Source organism: Brachionichthys hirsutus, chromosome 12 (assembly GCF_040956055.1).
Source record: "Brachionichthys hirsutus isolate HB-005 chromosome 12, CSIRO-AGI_Bhir_v1, whole genome shotgun sequence".
In the NCBI taxonomy this organism is placed as follows: Eukaryota; Metazoa; Chordata; class Actinopteri; order Lophiiformes; family Brachionichthyidae; genus Brachionichthys; species Brachionichthys hirsutus.
In genome coordinates, this window is record NC_090908.1 from 170,754 (window position 1) to 185,888 (window position 15,135).

A 15,135-nucleotide genomic window follows, 5' to 3' on the forward strand; every position below is an offset into this window, starting at 1 on the left:
ATAATCAGTCTGATGCGTTACGACAACATTAATAATCAGTCTGATGCGTTACGACGACATTAATAATCAGTCTGATGCGTTACGACGACATTAATAATCAGTCTGATGCGTTACGACATTAATAATGAGTCTGATGCGTTACGACAACATTAATAATCAGTCTGATGCGTTACGACATTAATAATGAGTCTGATGCGTTACGACAACATTAATAATCAGTCTGATGCGTTACGACGACATTAATAATCAGTCTGATGCGTTACGACATTAATAATCAGTCTGATGCGTTACGACGACATTTTCCCAAACAATGTTAAAACACCTTTGCTGACTGAATGTTCTGCAATGAGCGAGTCCACACATACTTACACATACTCACACATACTTACACATACTCACACATACTCACACATACTTGCAGTATTCATGTCATTTATTGAATTCAAACAACTCCTGTTTGCCTTGTAAGAAGGCCTTTAATGAAACACTTCCCAGAAATGTACCAGAATAGGTAACAAAATGCTTGAATAAGGAATAAGCCTCTAGCCATATCTGAAGCACACACACACACAATACTGTCATTACTCATCTGAGTGGAGAAGGGATTTCAAACTGAGTGAACTTCACGTTTTGACATATCTTTGGGGGTGTAGCATTCAAAGCAATCCTGGGTCTTCTTATATTCATTATTCATGATTCATCGTGTGGGAATAAAAACAGCTGTTGTTCAAAATGATTCCATCTTGAACACTGACATGAAGGGATAAGAGACGTTAAGCAACAATCTGCAAACCAAAGTGTAAAAATTAAATAACCTCAGACAGAAGAATCATCACCCCCCCAGTATTCAGCGGTGTTAGCGTAGCATCTCATTCATTGAGTTGCAGCACTTCACTGATGTAAATATACTGTAGAGACGAAGAGAAGAAATGGGAGGGACTCAAACTGATGAGCTGCATTTCTGCTTTACGATCCTCCGGCAGCAGACAGGCCATGTTGTTCATGTGTTCACCACACACACACTGCTTGATGGATGGGGTCTGTAGCGTGACTTCAGCATCGTCATTGTTCGTCAGGGTAGGGGGCTCCTGTTAGGTAGCCGTTAGTCCCGTTGGTGGCGCTGCTGTGGTCCTTCTGATTGGGTGGGGGGCCGTCGTCCTCATCACAGCTGGACTCAATGTCACTGTAGTCATCTTTAGACACCTAAAAAATGAACGCGGGAGTTGGACATTAAATACTCTCATTACAATTTGAATGTGCAGATGAAACATGAAATCATTCGGATTTATTAACAAGCATGTCATAATTAATCTTTTATCATATATACATATAGACTAACAGATGAGGGGAGACAGGAAGCTCCTCTGAGTATGATGTTTGCAGATGACATTGTGATCTGCAGGTAGAGGAGAATCTAGAGAAGTGGAGGTCTGCTCTAGAAAAGAGAGGAATGAAGGTGAGCAGGAGTAAAACAGAGTACATGTGTGTACCTGAGAAGGTCCCAGGGGGGACAGTGAAGCTACAAGGAAGAGACGTAAAGAAGGGAGAGGACTTCAGGTACCTCGGGTCAACAGAGCAGAGTGATGGAGAGAATGTGGAAAGGAGGTGAAGAATCGTGTGCAGGCAGGCTGGAACGGGGGGAGGAAAGTATCAGGTGTGCTCTGTGATAGGACGAAGGGACAGGTGGACAGTGGTGGGGACAGCCATGATGGACGGCTTAGAGACAGTGGTGAGGACAGCCATGATGGACGGCTTAGAGACAGTGGTGAGGACAGCCATGATGGACGGCTTGGAGACAGTGGTGAGGACAGCCATGATGGACGGCTTAGAGACAGTGGTGAGGACAGCCATGATGGACGGCTTAGAGACAGTGGTGAGGACAGCCATGATGGACGGCTTAGAGACAGTGGTGAGGACAGCCATGATGGACGGCTTGGAGACAGTGGTGAGGACAGCCATGATGGACGGCTTAGAGACAGTGGTGAGGACAGCCATGATGGACGGCTTAGACAGTGGTGAGGACAGCCATGATGGACGACTTAGAGACAGTGGTGAGGACAGCCATGATGGACGGCTTAGACAGTGGTGAGGACAGCCATGATGGACGGCTTGGAGACAGTGGTGAGGACGGCCATGATGGACGGCTTAGAGACAGTGGTGAGGACAGCCATGATGGACGGCTTGGAGACAGTGGTGAGGACAGCCATGATGGACGGCTTAGAGACAGTGGTGAGGACAGCCATGATGGACGGCTTAGAGACAGTGGTGAGGACAGCCATGATGGACGGCTTGGAGACAGTGGTGAGGACAGCCATGATGGACGGCTTAGAGACAGTGGTGAGGACAGCCATGATGGACGGCTCAGAGACAGTGGTGAGGACAGCCATGATGGACGGCTTAGAGACAGTGGTGAGGACAGCATGATGGACGGCTCAGAGACAGTGGTGAGGACAGCCATGATGGACGGCTTAGAGACAGTGGTGAGGACAGCCATGATGGACGGCTCAGAGACAGTGGTGAGGACAGACATGATGGACGGCTTAGACAGTGGTGAGGACAGCCATGATGGATGGCTTAGACAGTGGTGAGGACAGCCATGATGGATGGCTTAGACAGTGGTGAGGACAGACATGATGGACGGCTTAGACAGTGGTGAGGACAGCCATGATGGACGGCTTAGAGACAGTGGTGAGGACAGACATGATGGACGGCTTAGACAGTGGTGAGGACAGCATGATGGACGGCTTAGAGACGGTGGTGAGGACAGCCATGATGGACGACTTGGAGACAGTGGCTCTGAGGAAAAGACAGGAGGCGGAGCTACAAGTGGAGGAGATGAAGATGCTGAGGTTCTCCTTGGGAGTGACCAGGTTTAGAAATGAGACAATAAGAGGGACAGTGAAGATTAGACGTCTTGGAGACAACATCAGAGAGACCAGACTTCAATCGATTGGACATGTCCAGAGGAGAGACAGGGACTATATCAGTAGAAGGATGCTGAGGATGGAACTGCCAGGGAACAGGACTAGAGGACGACCCAGGAGAAGAGACATGGACGTAGTGAGGGAGGACATGAGAGTTGCTGGTGTTGGGGAGGACGATGCAAAGGACAGGGTGAAGTGGAGAAGGTTGGGTTGCTGTGGTGACGCCTCAGGGGACAAGAAGTCAGTAAAGTGGTAGAAGTATAATTAAATTACAACTAAGAAAAGACAGTAACCATGGGATAGAAAATATGTGGACGAATGTCCACAGGACAGGCTGGACTTTCTTTCTTTTACTTTTTCAAATGTTAAAATGTGTGGGACAAACTGAACTTGAATTGTGATTGTCAGGTTACAGAAAGCAGCACACTTACATGTAGAGGATTCCATTTCCCTACCTTGAAGGTTGCAGGTAAGCAAAGAGAGACACAGAAAGGAAGGCGTGGCTGTTGAAAAGACTCCACAGCATTTATTGATAGCAATGAAAAGAAGAGCCAATAAACGGTGGGACGACCTTTCCTTTGGAGACGGCTCGGCGCGCCGTCTTCACTATGAGGTAGGACCAGAAAAGGTGAAGGAGCTGCAGCAGGACCAAGAGCAGGTTGAAGACCCACCAGGACGGGTAGGGCCCCACAATCTCCCAACTCTCCAACAAAGTAGTATTTAAAACCCTTCCAAAGTAGCAGAGAGGGACACGTAATTAACACGTCATGTTTCCTGAGAAGAAGATACGAGTGTCCGCCCTCCTAGTGACGGTGACAGGATCTGTCCCGGCACCTGAGGGCTGGACCCAAAACTGAGTGTGTGCATGAAGAGAAATACACGCTGTCCTTCAGACTCATAAAGACAATGTATTCATCGACAACGACACGAAAGAATGGCACAGAATGAGCCTCAATGGCTATAAACAGCATTTAATCCAGCACCTGGCCTTCCTGGATCAATACTGAAGCCATGGCAACCGCTTTACAGGTGCTGTGGTGAGGGCTCATCACAAGCCAGAGAGGTGAGGCGGCTCTCAGGCGGCTTCATCGTGGACCTGGTGGTAGCAGCCGAACGCCGAGGACTGTCGTTACGTTGACTTGGGTCCAAATATAATGAAAATGTTGTTTGGATGTAGATTAGTAAAAATAATAATAATGACTTAAAAGTAGCTCTACTCTATTTAAATAGAACGTAATATGCAGAATAAATGTAAAAACAAGTCTCTCATTTCTCTTCTTCCTTGGCCAGTATATGATAAATAATGAGTGGGGAAGCCTTTGATGTTTTAACAATCTTGATAAACCATTTTAATAATAAAGAAATAGCCCTAATGATCTCCTTTCACTTGTTGATTTTGTTTGGCTTGCTCTGAGGGGTGAAGGCTGCTGTATCCATAGAAAATATTACTTAGCAACAAAATTCACAGAGATGCGTCTCACCTGCAAACTATCATAGAGAAAGCAGAAAGAAAACCGCGCTGCGATCTCTGCCGCATTCACGCAGCGGGAGCATCGCTGCTGTCTTCATGAGCTAGCAGCAGCCATTAGAACATGCTAGCAGCAGCCATTAGAACATGCTGACTGGAGTCTTCATGAGCTAGCAGCAGCCATTAGAACATGCTAGCAGCAGCCATTAGAACATGCTGACTGGAGTCTTCATGAGCTAGCAGCAGCCATTAGAACATGCTAGCAGCAGCCATTAGAACATGCTGACTGGAGTCTTCATGAGCTAGCAGCAGCCATTAGAACATGCTAGCAGCAGCCATTAGAACATGCTGACTGGAGTCTTCATGAGCTAGCAGCAGCCATTAGAACATGCTAGCAGCAGCCATTAGAACATGCTAGCAGCAGCCATTAGAACATGCTAGCAGCAGCCATTAGAACATGCTGACTGGAGTCTTCATGAGCTAGCAGCAGCCATTAGAACATGCTAGCAGCAGCCATTAGAACATGCTAGCAGCAGCCATTAGAACATGCTGACTGGAGTCTTCATGAGCTAGCAGCAGCCATTAGATCATGCTGACTGGAGTCTTCATGAGCTAGCAGCAGCCATTAGAACATGCTGACTGGAGCAAACAGGAAGGACCTACCAGACGGGGTAAACGCCCAGCCTGGAACTTATGAAGACAATTGCAAACATTGCAAAGAGGAGGTTGCAGAGGATCTGACATTTGGCGTAGTTAGCCATCTTTGCAGCCTTGGAAGAAAGAAACATTATTATTATGACAAAACAACGATGAAAAAGCTTTTTGTATTATTCGTATTATTATTGAGGCAATGTCTGAACTATATCATGACCCAAATATATGTGCATAATATAATGTGCATGATGGCGTTACACTTAGATAAAGGTGGATAGCTCCACTTGCACGTTCTCACCTCTATCAGCACGTCGGCGCCATCGTGGAGGCACATGACCAGAGTTCCAACTCGGGCCATGTTGTTCACGTAGGAAAAGGTGATGAGAGAGATTGTTGCCACATGATGCAGGAACATGATCAGGAAGTCCTGGAATACAAAAATCACTCAGCGATAAACCTGCGTCACTGTGTCTGTTATATCAGAGGAGGTAGTGTGTGTGTGTGTGTGTGCAGGACAATGACTAACCGTCACGTGCACGCTACGATCTACCCTGCTGAAATGCGTGTGTGTTAAAGTTTAGTCTTCATCACAGGCAGCATGAAGAGGAGCAAACCCTCCATTAGAGTCGAGAAGGTAAAGATTCGCTACTAACGTGCCTGAAATGTTCATCGTGCACCTTTAAGTAACTAGCGATCCATTGCTATGTCACTATAATTCATGCCTCCATTGGGACTGCTATTTATCAGGCAGCCCCCACCACACCTGAGTGTGAAAGGGAGGGCGGTGCTTCATAGTCACCTGTTTCAATGATAGACATTGGCTTTTTTTATATACTTTTTTGCATGCTAAACTAAACTGTATTTTTGCTGCCATGTGAATTATTTGACGTTTTGTTTACCTCTGCAGCGGAGCGAGTGTTTCTGTTTGTTGCTATGGTAGCAGGATTAGTGAAAAAGGCGCAGCAAAGTGAGTCCAGCAGATCATCATCCAGATTATTTATATACTTTACATTTATCATTGCAGCAAAAGGAAAAACAGACTATTGTGTCTAACCGCATTGATAATGCCTACAAGTAATAGAAGATATTCTGAAATGGGTCCAAGTAATATCCCAGATCTGGTAATCCAGAACCAAAAGTTCTGAAATGGAGCGCCAGCCGACTAAATATGCAGACGGCTGGCATTAAAGTACTGAAATGTGTCCGCTCAAAGCACCCAGAACGAGTCCGAAGTGGTAAAAGAATGAGGAGGACATTAGAAGAGCAGCAGTGAGGCCAGACGCAGAATGAAAGCGAGGACAGAGTGCGGGGAGAGAGAACATACTGGAACTGGAGGGGATGCAGAGGACCTCCTCAGTGTGCATGAAAAAAACTGACAGGAAAAACAAAAACAGACAGGCATACACAGCAATGCATCATGGGAGCTGCTGTGAGTGCAGTGTGCAGGGAAGAGCTGGAAGGCATGCAGACTGCTGCTTTCTGCATAGCAACAAAGAGGAGATGAAGAGGGACTGCTCATCTGCTGAACTTCATTTGATGTTTAACACACTAAAGTACGAAAGGCTCTTCCATTTTCACTTCTTACTCCACTAGTTATAAGAATTCAATCATTCAAATACTAACATGAGTCCATGAAGACATTTGTTCGTCCAATGCAATCATTTTATGAGCATGTTCCTTAAAAGCTGGTGCCTCGACATCCTAAAGACGTTTTCATAGATGTACGATGTACGGCCAGTCCTACCTTCCCCCTGATGTCTGTGAACTGGGACACGAGGAGGGACAGGTAGAAAGACAGCTCCAGTATATAGTAATAATGGACGTCCACATTCAATGGCTGCAGAAACAGGAAGAGCAGCAAGGCTGGAACAAATATAGAAGTACTGACGGTCATTTCTCCTGTGAAGGGCTGCATGAACACCTTTACCTGGTAAGGGTAGTTGTACCAGCACTCCTTAGTGTCCCGAAGCCATGAAGTCTGCAGACATGAAAACCAACAACAGATTACACCCTGAAATCAATCAACCAATCATTATCGGAACATTGTGAGTGCTGAGATTAATGAAGGACAACAGAATTACTCCTCCGGGAATGAGGATGAGTCAAAGACTTTGGTTTGCACCTATAAAGTCTCATTTGTTGTTAAATGATCCTTAAAGCTCAAACAACAATGCTGAGTAGAACACTGTGAGGGTAATACAACACCTTTAGTATTTGGTCAGGTTCTATCTGATGAGGCATCATCGACTCGAGTTTTAAAACGAGTCAATGTGAAATTCTGTTGCTTTTAACGCACCTGCAAATATTTGATCAAATTGTGACGTCACTTGTTGTTGTTTTATTGATTGTTTCTATTAAACTGTTGAAGGGACTAAAGGTATTGTCCCTGTTTTACGTCATCTCAAACTCATTCAAACGACTCAGATTCCTTTACTTTATTTAGGGCCACCAGTCTTGTTTTCGTTTTGTAGGTTAAAGTGTTTTATATTTTGTGCTTCTGAGTTAATGTTGCTGATCAATTTTAATTCATTATTATTTATTGATGTTATTTATTATTTAATTGTAAAAATTGTAGTTTAAGGATTAAAAAGGCAAATCAATCAATCAAATCTTTATTGCAGACACAATGGTCCAATTGAAAAGCACACATAACATTTACAGCATTTACAACGTTTACACAGTAAACACAGTAATCCTATAATAACATCAGGTACCAATGACACTTCAAATATTTTCTGTTGCAGACTAAAAAAAATGGTAATAAAGTTATTCTTTGTTGTAAGTTGATCTATATTTCTTTCTTTTTCATATTTCTTTCTATGTTAATAAGGATACAAGAGCTCTTACCTTTTTGAGGAAACGCACTCCATAAGTAAATATGTACAGGTAAAACGTACATCGCCACCTGAAAGAAATAAAATAATTCATATAAATTCCTACATTTATTTCCCTTCATCCTTTGACATGACTTTTGGACATTATTGCAAACATGTGAGCCTAACAATAATAATCCCTGGCTATGCCATCTTCTTTTGTCATTGGATTCCATGCTATGGTTTTGGATTATGGATGAGGATTCTGAAATTAAATAAAAGAAGCAAAGTGCATCACAATCTGAAGTCATTCGACTCAGACAGATCTGGAAATACAAAGATACTACCAGGCGTGGCGTGTTGGACTTCAGTCACGCCTGTAATTAGGGTTAGGGTTAGGGTTAGTAGTGACAGGCCCTCTTAGGTCACGTCTGCAGTTTAGGGTTAGGGTTAGGGTTAGGGTTAGTAGTGACAGGCCCTCTTAGGTCACGTCTGCAGTTAGGGTTAGGGTTAGGGTTAGGGTTAGTAGTGACAGGCCCTCTTAGGTCACGTCTGCAGTTTAGGGTTAGGGTTAGGGTTAGGGTTAGTAGTGACAGGCCCTCTTAGGTCACGTCTGCAGTTTAGGGCTGCTTGCTGCAAGTGGGAAACGCTGAATATCACATTGGTGAGGAACAAGGGCAAAGATAAGATGCAGACGCTCTCATGACGTTCAGCAACAGGCGGGAGGATTCAGCCTGTTGCTGCGGAAGATACATGAGATTAAACCGCCCGGGACTCGAAAGGGAGGCCCCCTGCTGGGTGTCTAAATGTTAGCAGAAGACTCAACGCTTTCAATGTGAGCGCTCCATGAAGACAAACCAAATCACATGGATGGACCCGTCCCATGAAGCCGCATCGCCTGTCATGTGACACGCTAGTTCTAGCGCTGTGCTGATTGGTTCTTAAACCCTGAACCCAAATGTATCGTCAACATCAAGGGACAAGAGCCGCTTAAATCCAATCAGCTTCTCAGCTCAGCCACACCCTGTTGTGGAGACTTTAGATCCAGACATTCCACGAGTTCCTGTGATCAATGGAGATGATTAACGCCTTTCTGCATGTGATCGATAGTGATCTATTATAACACTTGGCAAGCCTAGCTGGTTTACTGCAACGATTTGCTCAGTCACTGTTCATTTGCTGTCATGTGTGGTTTTCTACACCTGGGTGCAGGTGACACTGGAGGAGAAGCATCACTGAGGGAGGAGAAAAGGTCAAATTTAACCAAGTTGGCACCGAGCTGCTGCTGCTGATGCATGTATTTGCACTTTGTTGCCTCCCCAGGTAGTCGGGCTGAGCCCCAGGTAGGCGGGCTGAGCCCCAGGTAGGCGGGCTGAGCCCCAGGTAGGCGGGCTGAGCCCCAGGTAGGCGGGCTGAGCCTCAGGTAGGCGGGCTGAGCCCCAGGTAGGCTGGCTGAACCTCAGGTAGGTGGGCTGAGCCCCAGGTAGGCTGGCTGAACCTCAGGTAGGTGGGCTGAGCCCCAGGTAGGCGGGCTGAGCCTCAGGTAGGCGGGCTGAGCCTCAGGTAGGCGGGCTGAGCCCCAGGTAGGCGGGCTGAGCCTCAGGTAGGCGGGCTGAGCCCCAGGTAGGCGGGCTGAGCCTCAGGTAGGCGGGCTGGGCCTCAGGTAGGCGGCCATAGAGATAAACACACTACTCCCTTTGCATTTACTAAGGATAAGTGATCCGACAATGGGTTCCCTAGGAAACTAACGAGGAAATAAAAATGAGTCTCACTTTATACTAATTAATTCCCCTGAACACTGAGACTGCTATAAGGATGTGAGGCTCCCTGGGGGGTCAGACTGCCAGACATGACTCGACTCTGACAGCCACTCAGGCCACTAAACCTAAACCCAAGCCCTAACCTAAACCCAAACCCCCTAACCTGAACCCAAACCCCCTAACCTAAACCCAAACCCCCTAACCTGAACCCAAGCCCTAACCTGAACCCAAACCCCCTAACCTAAACCCAAACCCCCTAACCTGAACCCAAGCCCTAACCTAAACCCTAACCCCCTAACCTGAACCCAAGCCCTAACCTAAACCCAAACCCCCTAACCTGAACCCAAACCCCCTAACCTAAACCCAAGCCCTAACCTGAACCCAAACCCCCTAACCTGAACCCAAGCCCTAACCTGAACCCAAACCCCCTAACCTAAACCCAAACCCCCTAACCTGAACCCAAGCCCTAACCTAAACCCAAACCCCCTAACCTGAACCCAAACCCCCTAACCTAAACCCAAGCCCTAACCTGAACCCAAACCCCCTAACCTGAACCCAAGCCCTAACCTGAACCCAAACCCCCTAACCTAAACCCAAACCCCCTAACCTGAACCCAACCCCCCTAACCTGAACCCAAGCCCTAACCTGAACCCAAACCCCCTAACCTGAACCCAACCCCCCTAACCTGAACCCAAACCCCCTAACCTAAACCCAAGCCCTAACCTGAACCCAAGCCCTAACCTGAACCCAAGCCCTAACCTGAACCCAAACCCCCTAACCTAAACCCAAACCCCCTAACCTAAACCCAAACCCCCTAACCTAAACACAAACCCCCTAACCTGAACCCAACCCCCCCTAACCTAAACCCAAACCCCCTAACCTGACCCCAAACCCCCCTAACCTAAACCCAAACCCCCCTAACCTAAACCCAAACCCCCTAACCTAAACCCAAACCCCCTAACCTGAACCCAAACCCCCTAACCTAAACCCAAACCCCCTAACCTAAACCCAAACCCCCTAACCTGAACCCAAACCCCCTAACCTGACCCCAAGCCCTAACCTGAACCCTAACCCCCTAACCTGAACCCAAGCCCTAACCTAAACCCAAACCCCCTAACCTGAACCCAAACCCCCTAACCTAAACCCAAGCCCTAACCTGAACCCAAACCCCCTAACCTGAACCCAAGCCCTAACCTGAACCCAAACCCCCTAACCTAAACCCAAACCCCCTAACCTGAACCCAAGCCCTAACCTAAACCCAAACCCCCTAACCTGAACCCAAACCCCCTAACCTAAACCCAAGCCCTAACCTGAACCCAAACCCCCTAACCTGAACCCAAGCCCTAACCTGAACCCAAACCCCCTAACCTAAACCCAAACCCCCTAACCTGAACCCAACCCCCCTAACCTGAACCCAAGCCCTAACCTGAACCCAAACCCCCTAACCTGAACCCAACCCCCCTAACCTGAACCCAAACCCCCTAACCTAAACCCAAGCCCTAACCTGAACCCAAGCCCTAACCTGAACCCAAGCCCTAACCTGAACCCAAACCCCCTAACCTAAACCCAAACCCCCTAACCTAAACCCAAACCCCCTAACCTAAACACAAACCCCCTAACCTGAACCCAACCCCCCCTAACCTAAACCCAAACCCCCTAACCTGACCCCAAACCCCCCTAACCTAAACCCAAACCCCCCTAACCTAAACCCAAACCCCCTAACCTAAACCCAAACCCCCTAACCTGAACCCAAACCCCCTAACCTAAACCCAAACCCCCTAACCTAAACCCAAACCCCCTAACCTGAACCCAAACCCCCTAACCTGACCCCAAGCCCTAACCTGAACCCTAACCCCCTAAGCTGAACCCAAACCCCCTAACCTGAACACAAACCCCCTAACCTGAACCCAACCCCCCCTAACCTAAACCCAAACCCCCTAACCTGAACACAAACCCCCTAACCTAAACCCAAACCCCCTAACCTGAACCCAAACCCCCTAACCTAAACCCAAACCCCCTAACCTGAACCCAAGCCCTAACCTGAACCCAAACCCCCTAACCTGAACCCAAACCCCCTAACCTAAACCCAAACCCCCTAACCTAAACCCAAACCCCCTAACCTGAACCCAAGCCCCCTAACCTAAACCCAAACCCCCTAACCTAAACCCAAACCCCCTAACCTGAACCCAAACCCCCTAACCTGAACCCAAACCCCCTAACCTGAACCCAACCCCCCCTAACCTAAACCCAAACCCCCTAACCTGAACCCAATCCCAGGCAAGGTAAAAGACTGAAGGTTTTTTACATGGAGAAAAAAGGTCTCTGCATCTGAGTTAGAAATACAAGGTGTGGCGTTTGCCTTACATGCTTTCACAGAACCGGGCCAGGGTGCTGGGCTTCTCCTGGTTGCGGCGCTGCCTGAACCAACGCTGTATGGTCCGGACATCCCAGTCGAGCTGCTTGGATAGGCCTTCCAGCCGCTTCTCATCTGGGTGCTGGCAGTAGAAGAGGGAAGCGTTGGTGCTGAGACAAAACCAGTACCTAACCCCACCCTGACCCACGCACCACCCTGGTTATAGCACCCTGACCCACGCACCACCCTGGTTATAGCACCCTAACCCACGCACCACCCTGGTTATAGCACCCTAACCCACGCACCACCCTGGTTATAGCACCCTAACCCACGCACCACCCTGGTTATAGCACCCTAACCCACGCACCACCCTGGTTATAGCACCCTAACCCACGCACCACCCTGGTTATAGCACCCTGACCCACGCACCACCCTGGTTATAGCACCCTAACCCACGCACCACCCTGGTTATAGCACCCTAACCCACGCACCACCCTGGTTATAGCACCCTGACCCACGCACCACCCTGGTTATAGCACCCTAACCCACGCACCACCCTGGTTATAGCACCCTAACCCACGCACCACCTTGGTTATAGCACCCTAACCCATGCACCACCCTGGTTATAGCACCCTAACCCACGCACCACCCTGGTTATAGCACCCTAACCCACGCACCACCCTGGTTATAGCACCCTAACCCACGCACCACCTTGGTTATAGCACCCTAACCCACGCACCACCCTGGTTATAGCACCCTAACCCACGCACCACCCTGGTTATAGCACCCTAACCCACGCACCACCCTGGTTATAGCACCCTAACCCATGCACCACCCTGGTTATAGCACCCTAACCCATGCACCACCCTGGTTATAGCACCCTAACCCTAACCCACGCACCACCTTGGTTATAGCACCCTAACCCATGCACCACCCTGGTTATAGCACCCTAACCCATGCACCACCCTGGTTATAGCACCCTAACCCTAACCCATGCACCACCTTGGTTATAGCACCCTAACCCACGCACCACCCTGGTTATAGCACCCTAACCCATGCACCACCTTGGTTATAGCACCCTAACCCATGCACCACCCTGGTTATAACACCCTAACCCACGCACCACCCTGGTTATAGCACCCTAACCCTAACCAACGCACCACCCTGGTTATAGCACCCTAACCCATGCACCACCTTGGTTATAGCACCCTAACCCACGCACCACCCTGGTTATAGCACCCTAACCCACGCACCACCCTGGTTATAGCACCCTAACCCACGCACCACCCTGGTTATAGCACCCTAACCCACGCACCAACCTGGTTATAGCACCCTAACCCATGCACCACCCTGGTTATAGCACCCTAACCCACGCACCACCCTGGTTATAGCACCCTAACCCACGCACCACCCTGGTTATAGCACCCTAACCCTAACCCACGCACCACCTTGGTTATAGCACCCTAACCCACGCACCACCCTGGTTATAGCACCCTAACCCACGCACCACCCTGGTTATAGCACCCTAACCCATGCACCACCTTGGTTATAGCACCCTAACCCATGCACCACCCTGGTTATAACACCCTAACCCACGCACCACCCTGGTTATAGCACCCTAACCCTAACCAACGCACCACCCTGGTTATAGCACCCTAACCCACGCACCACCCTGGTTATAGCACCCTAACCCACGCACCACCTTGGTTATAGCACCCTAACCCACGCACCACCCTGGTTATAGCACCCTAACCCACGCACCACCCTGGTTATAGCACCCTAACCCACGCACCACCCTGGTTATAGCACCCTAACCCACGCACCACCCTGGTTATAGCACCCTAACCCACGCACCACCCTGGTTATAGCACCCTAACCCATGCACCACCCTGGTTATAGCACCCTAACCCACGCACCACCCTGGTTATAGCACCCTAACCCACGCACCACCCTGGTTATAGCACGCTAACCCATGCACCACCCTGGTTATAGCACGCTAACCCATGCACCACCCTGGTTATAGCACCCTGACCCACGCACCACCCTGGTTATAGCACCCTAACCCATGCACCACCTTGGTTATAGCAGTGAAGACCTTCTCCAGGATGGCGTTGGGTTGGGCTTTCTGAGGCCCGCTGGCTTGGATCTTCAGGCCCATGGCGCATGGCCTCGCAATAAACCTGCAGTTCAAATAGCAACACATCATTCTAGATCAATGGAGGCAACAATCAAAGCCTTTATGGTTCGGGACCAAGAGTAACCTATGACGCAATTGGTTTAACAAACTAAAGGTTGCTATGGCAATGCAGGGAAAACATGAAGAAATGTCGCCATTCAAGAGAGGACATTTGTCTTAGAGGACACATCAGCTGCATTCTGGGACATCAGGCTGATTAGTCTTAGAGGACACATCAGCTGCATTCTGGGACATCAGGCTGAACAGAATCACCATGAAAGCCCAGAATAGATGCAGCATCTCACACCTTCCTGTTCTGCTGCTCTCTGTCTCATTCTATTGTAGGATTTACTGGAAACGAGTCTCAGGATGCCCCCATGATGCCCCCAGGATGCCACCAGGATGCCCCCCTGGATGCCCCCCAGGATGCCCCCAGGATGCCCCCCAGGATGCCCCACCAGCAGAGATTAACGGAGCCGGATTATTAACACCAGCTCTGATGAAATGCAGGTTTGCAGACTAGATTTGGGTCAACCTGGACTGTGCGTGTGTGTGTGTGTGTGTGTGTGTGTGTGTGTGTGTGTGTGTGCGTGTGTGTGCATGCATAACGCTGCAGGCCTGCACACAGAAGGATGATCAACGCAAAGCGGAGAAAATGCCATTGTTTGAGACGGGCACGCGCAGCGGACTGCGTCATTCACGGGATTATCTGATCGACACAACAAACGGACCATCCGGGTCATCCGGGTTCTCAGACCAACCTCTGGAACAGCAGCCGGATCACGAAGATGCAGAAGGCGAGGGGGGCCGCCAGGTACAGGTCCTCGGCCTGCGGGAACGTCGCCTCGTCGGTGTTCTTCAGGTCAGCCCAGGTGACGTTATGCGGGAGCCAGAACCTCTCGTTCCAGAACCACGCCAGGATGCCGGCCATCTCCGCGCAGACACCGTGAGCGGGCTGGATCACACGTCCGTGCGTGATCGCCGTGC

General features: G+C 49.0%; 1 protein-coding gene across 1 annotated transcript; it reads right to left on the minus strand.

Annotated features, from left to right (window-relative positions):
- Positions 1-1,062: 1,062 nt before the first annotated feature.
- Positions 1,063-15,079, minus strand: cers6 (ceramide synthase 6). Its single transcript, XM_068746438.1, has 11 exons — positions 14,910-15,079; positions 14,047-14,152; positions 11,984-12,114; positions 7,894-7,951; positions 6,974-7,024; positions 6,791-6,883; positions 5,345-5,473; positions 5,056-5,162; positions 3,496-3,652; positions 3,356-3,379; positions 1,063-1,203 (listed from the first exon to the last, which is right to left on the minus strand). The coding sequence occupies exons 1-11, from the start codon at positions 15,077-15,079 to the stop codon at positions 1,063-1,065; spliced, it is 1,167 nt and encodes a 388-aa protein (XP_068602539.1).
- Between the last annotated feature and the right edge of the window lie 56 nt (positions 15,080-15,135).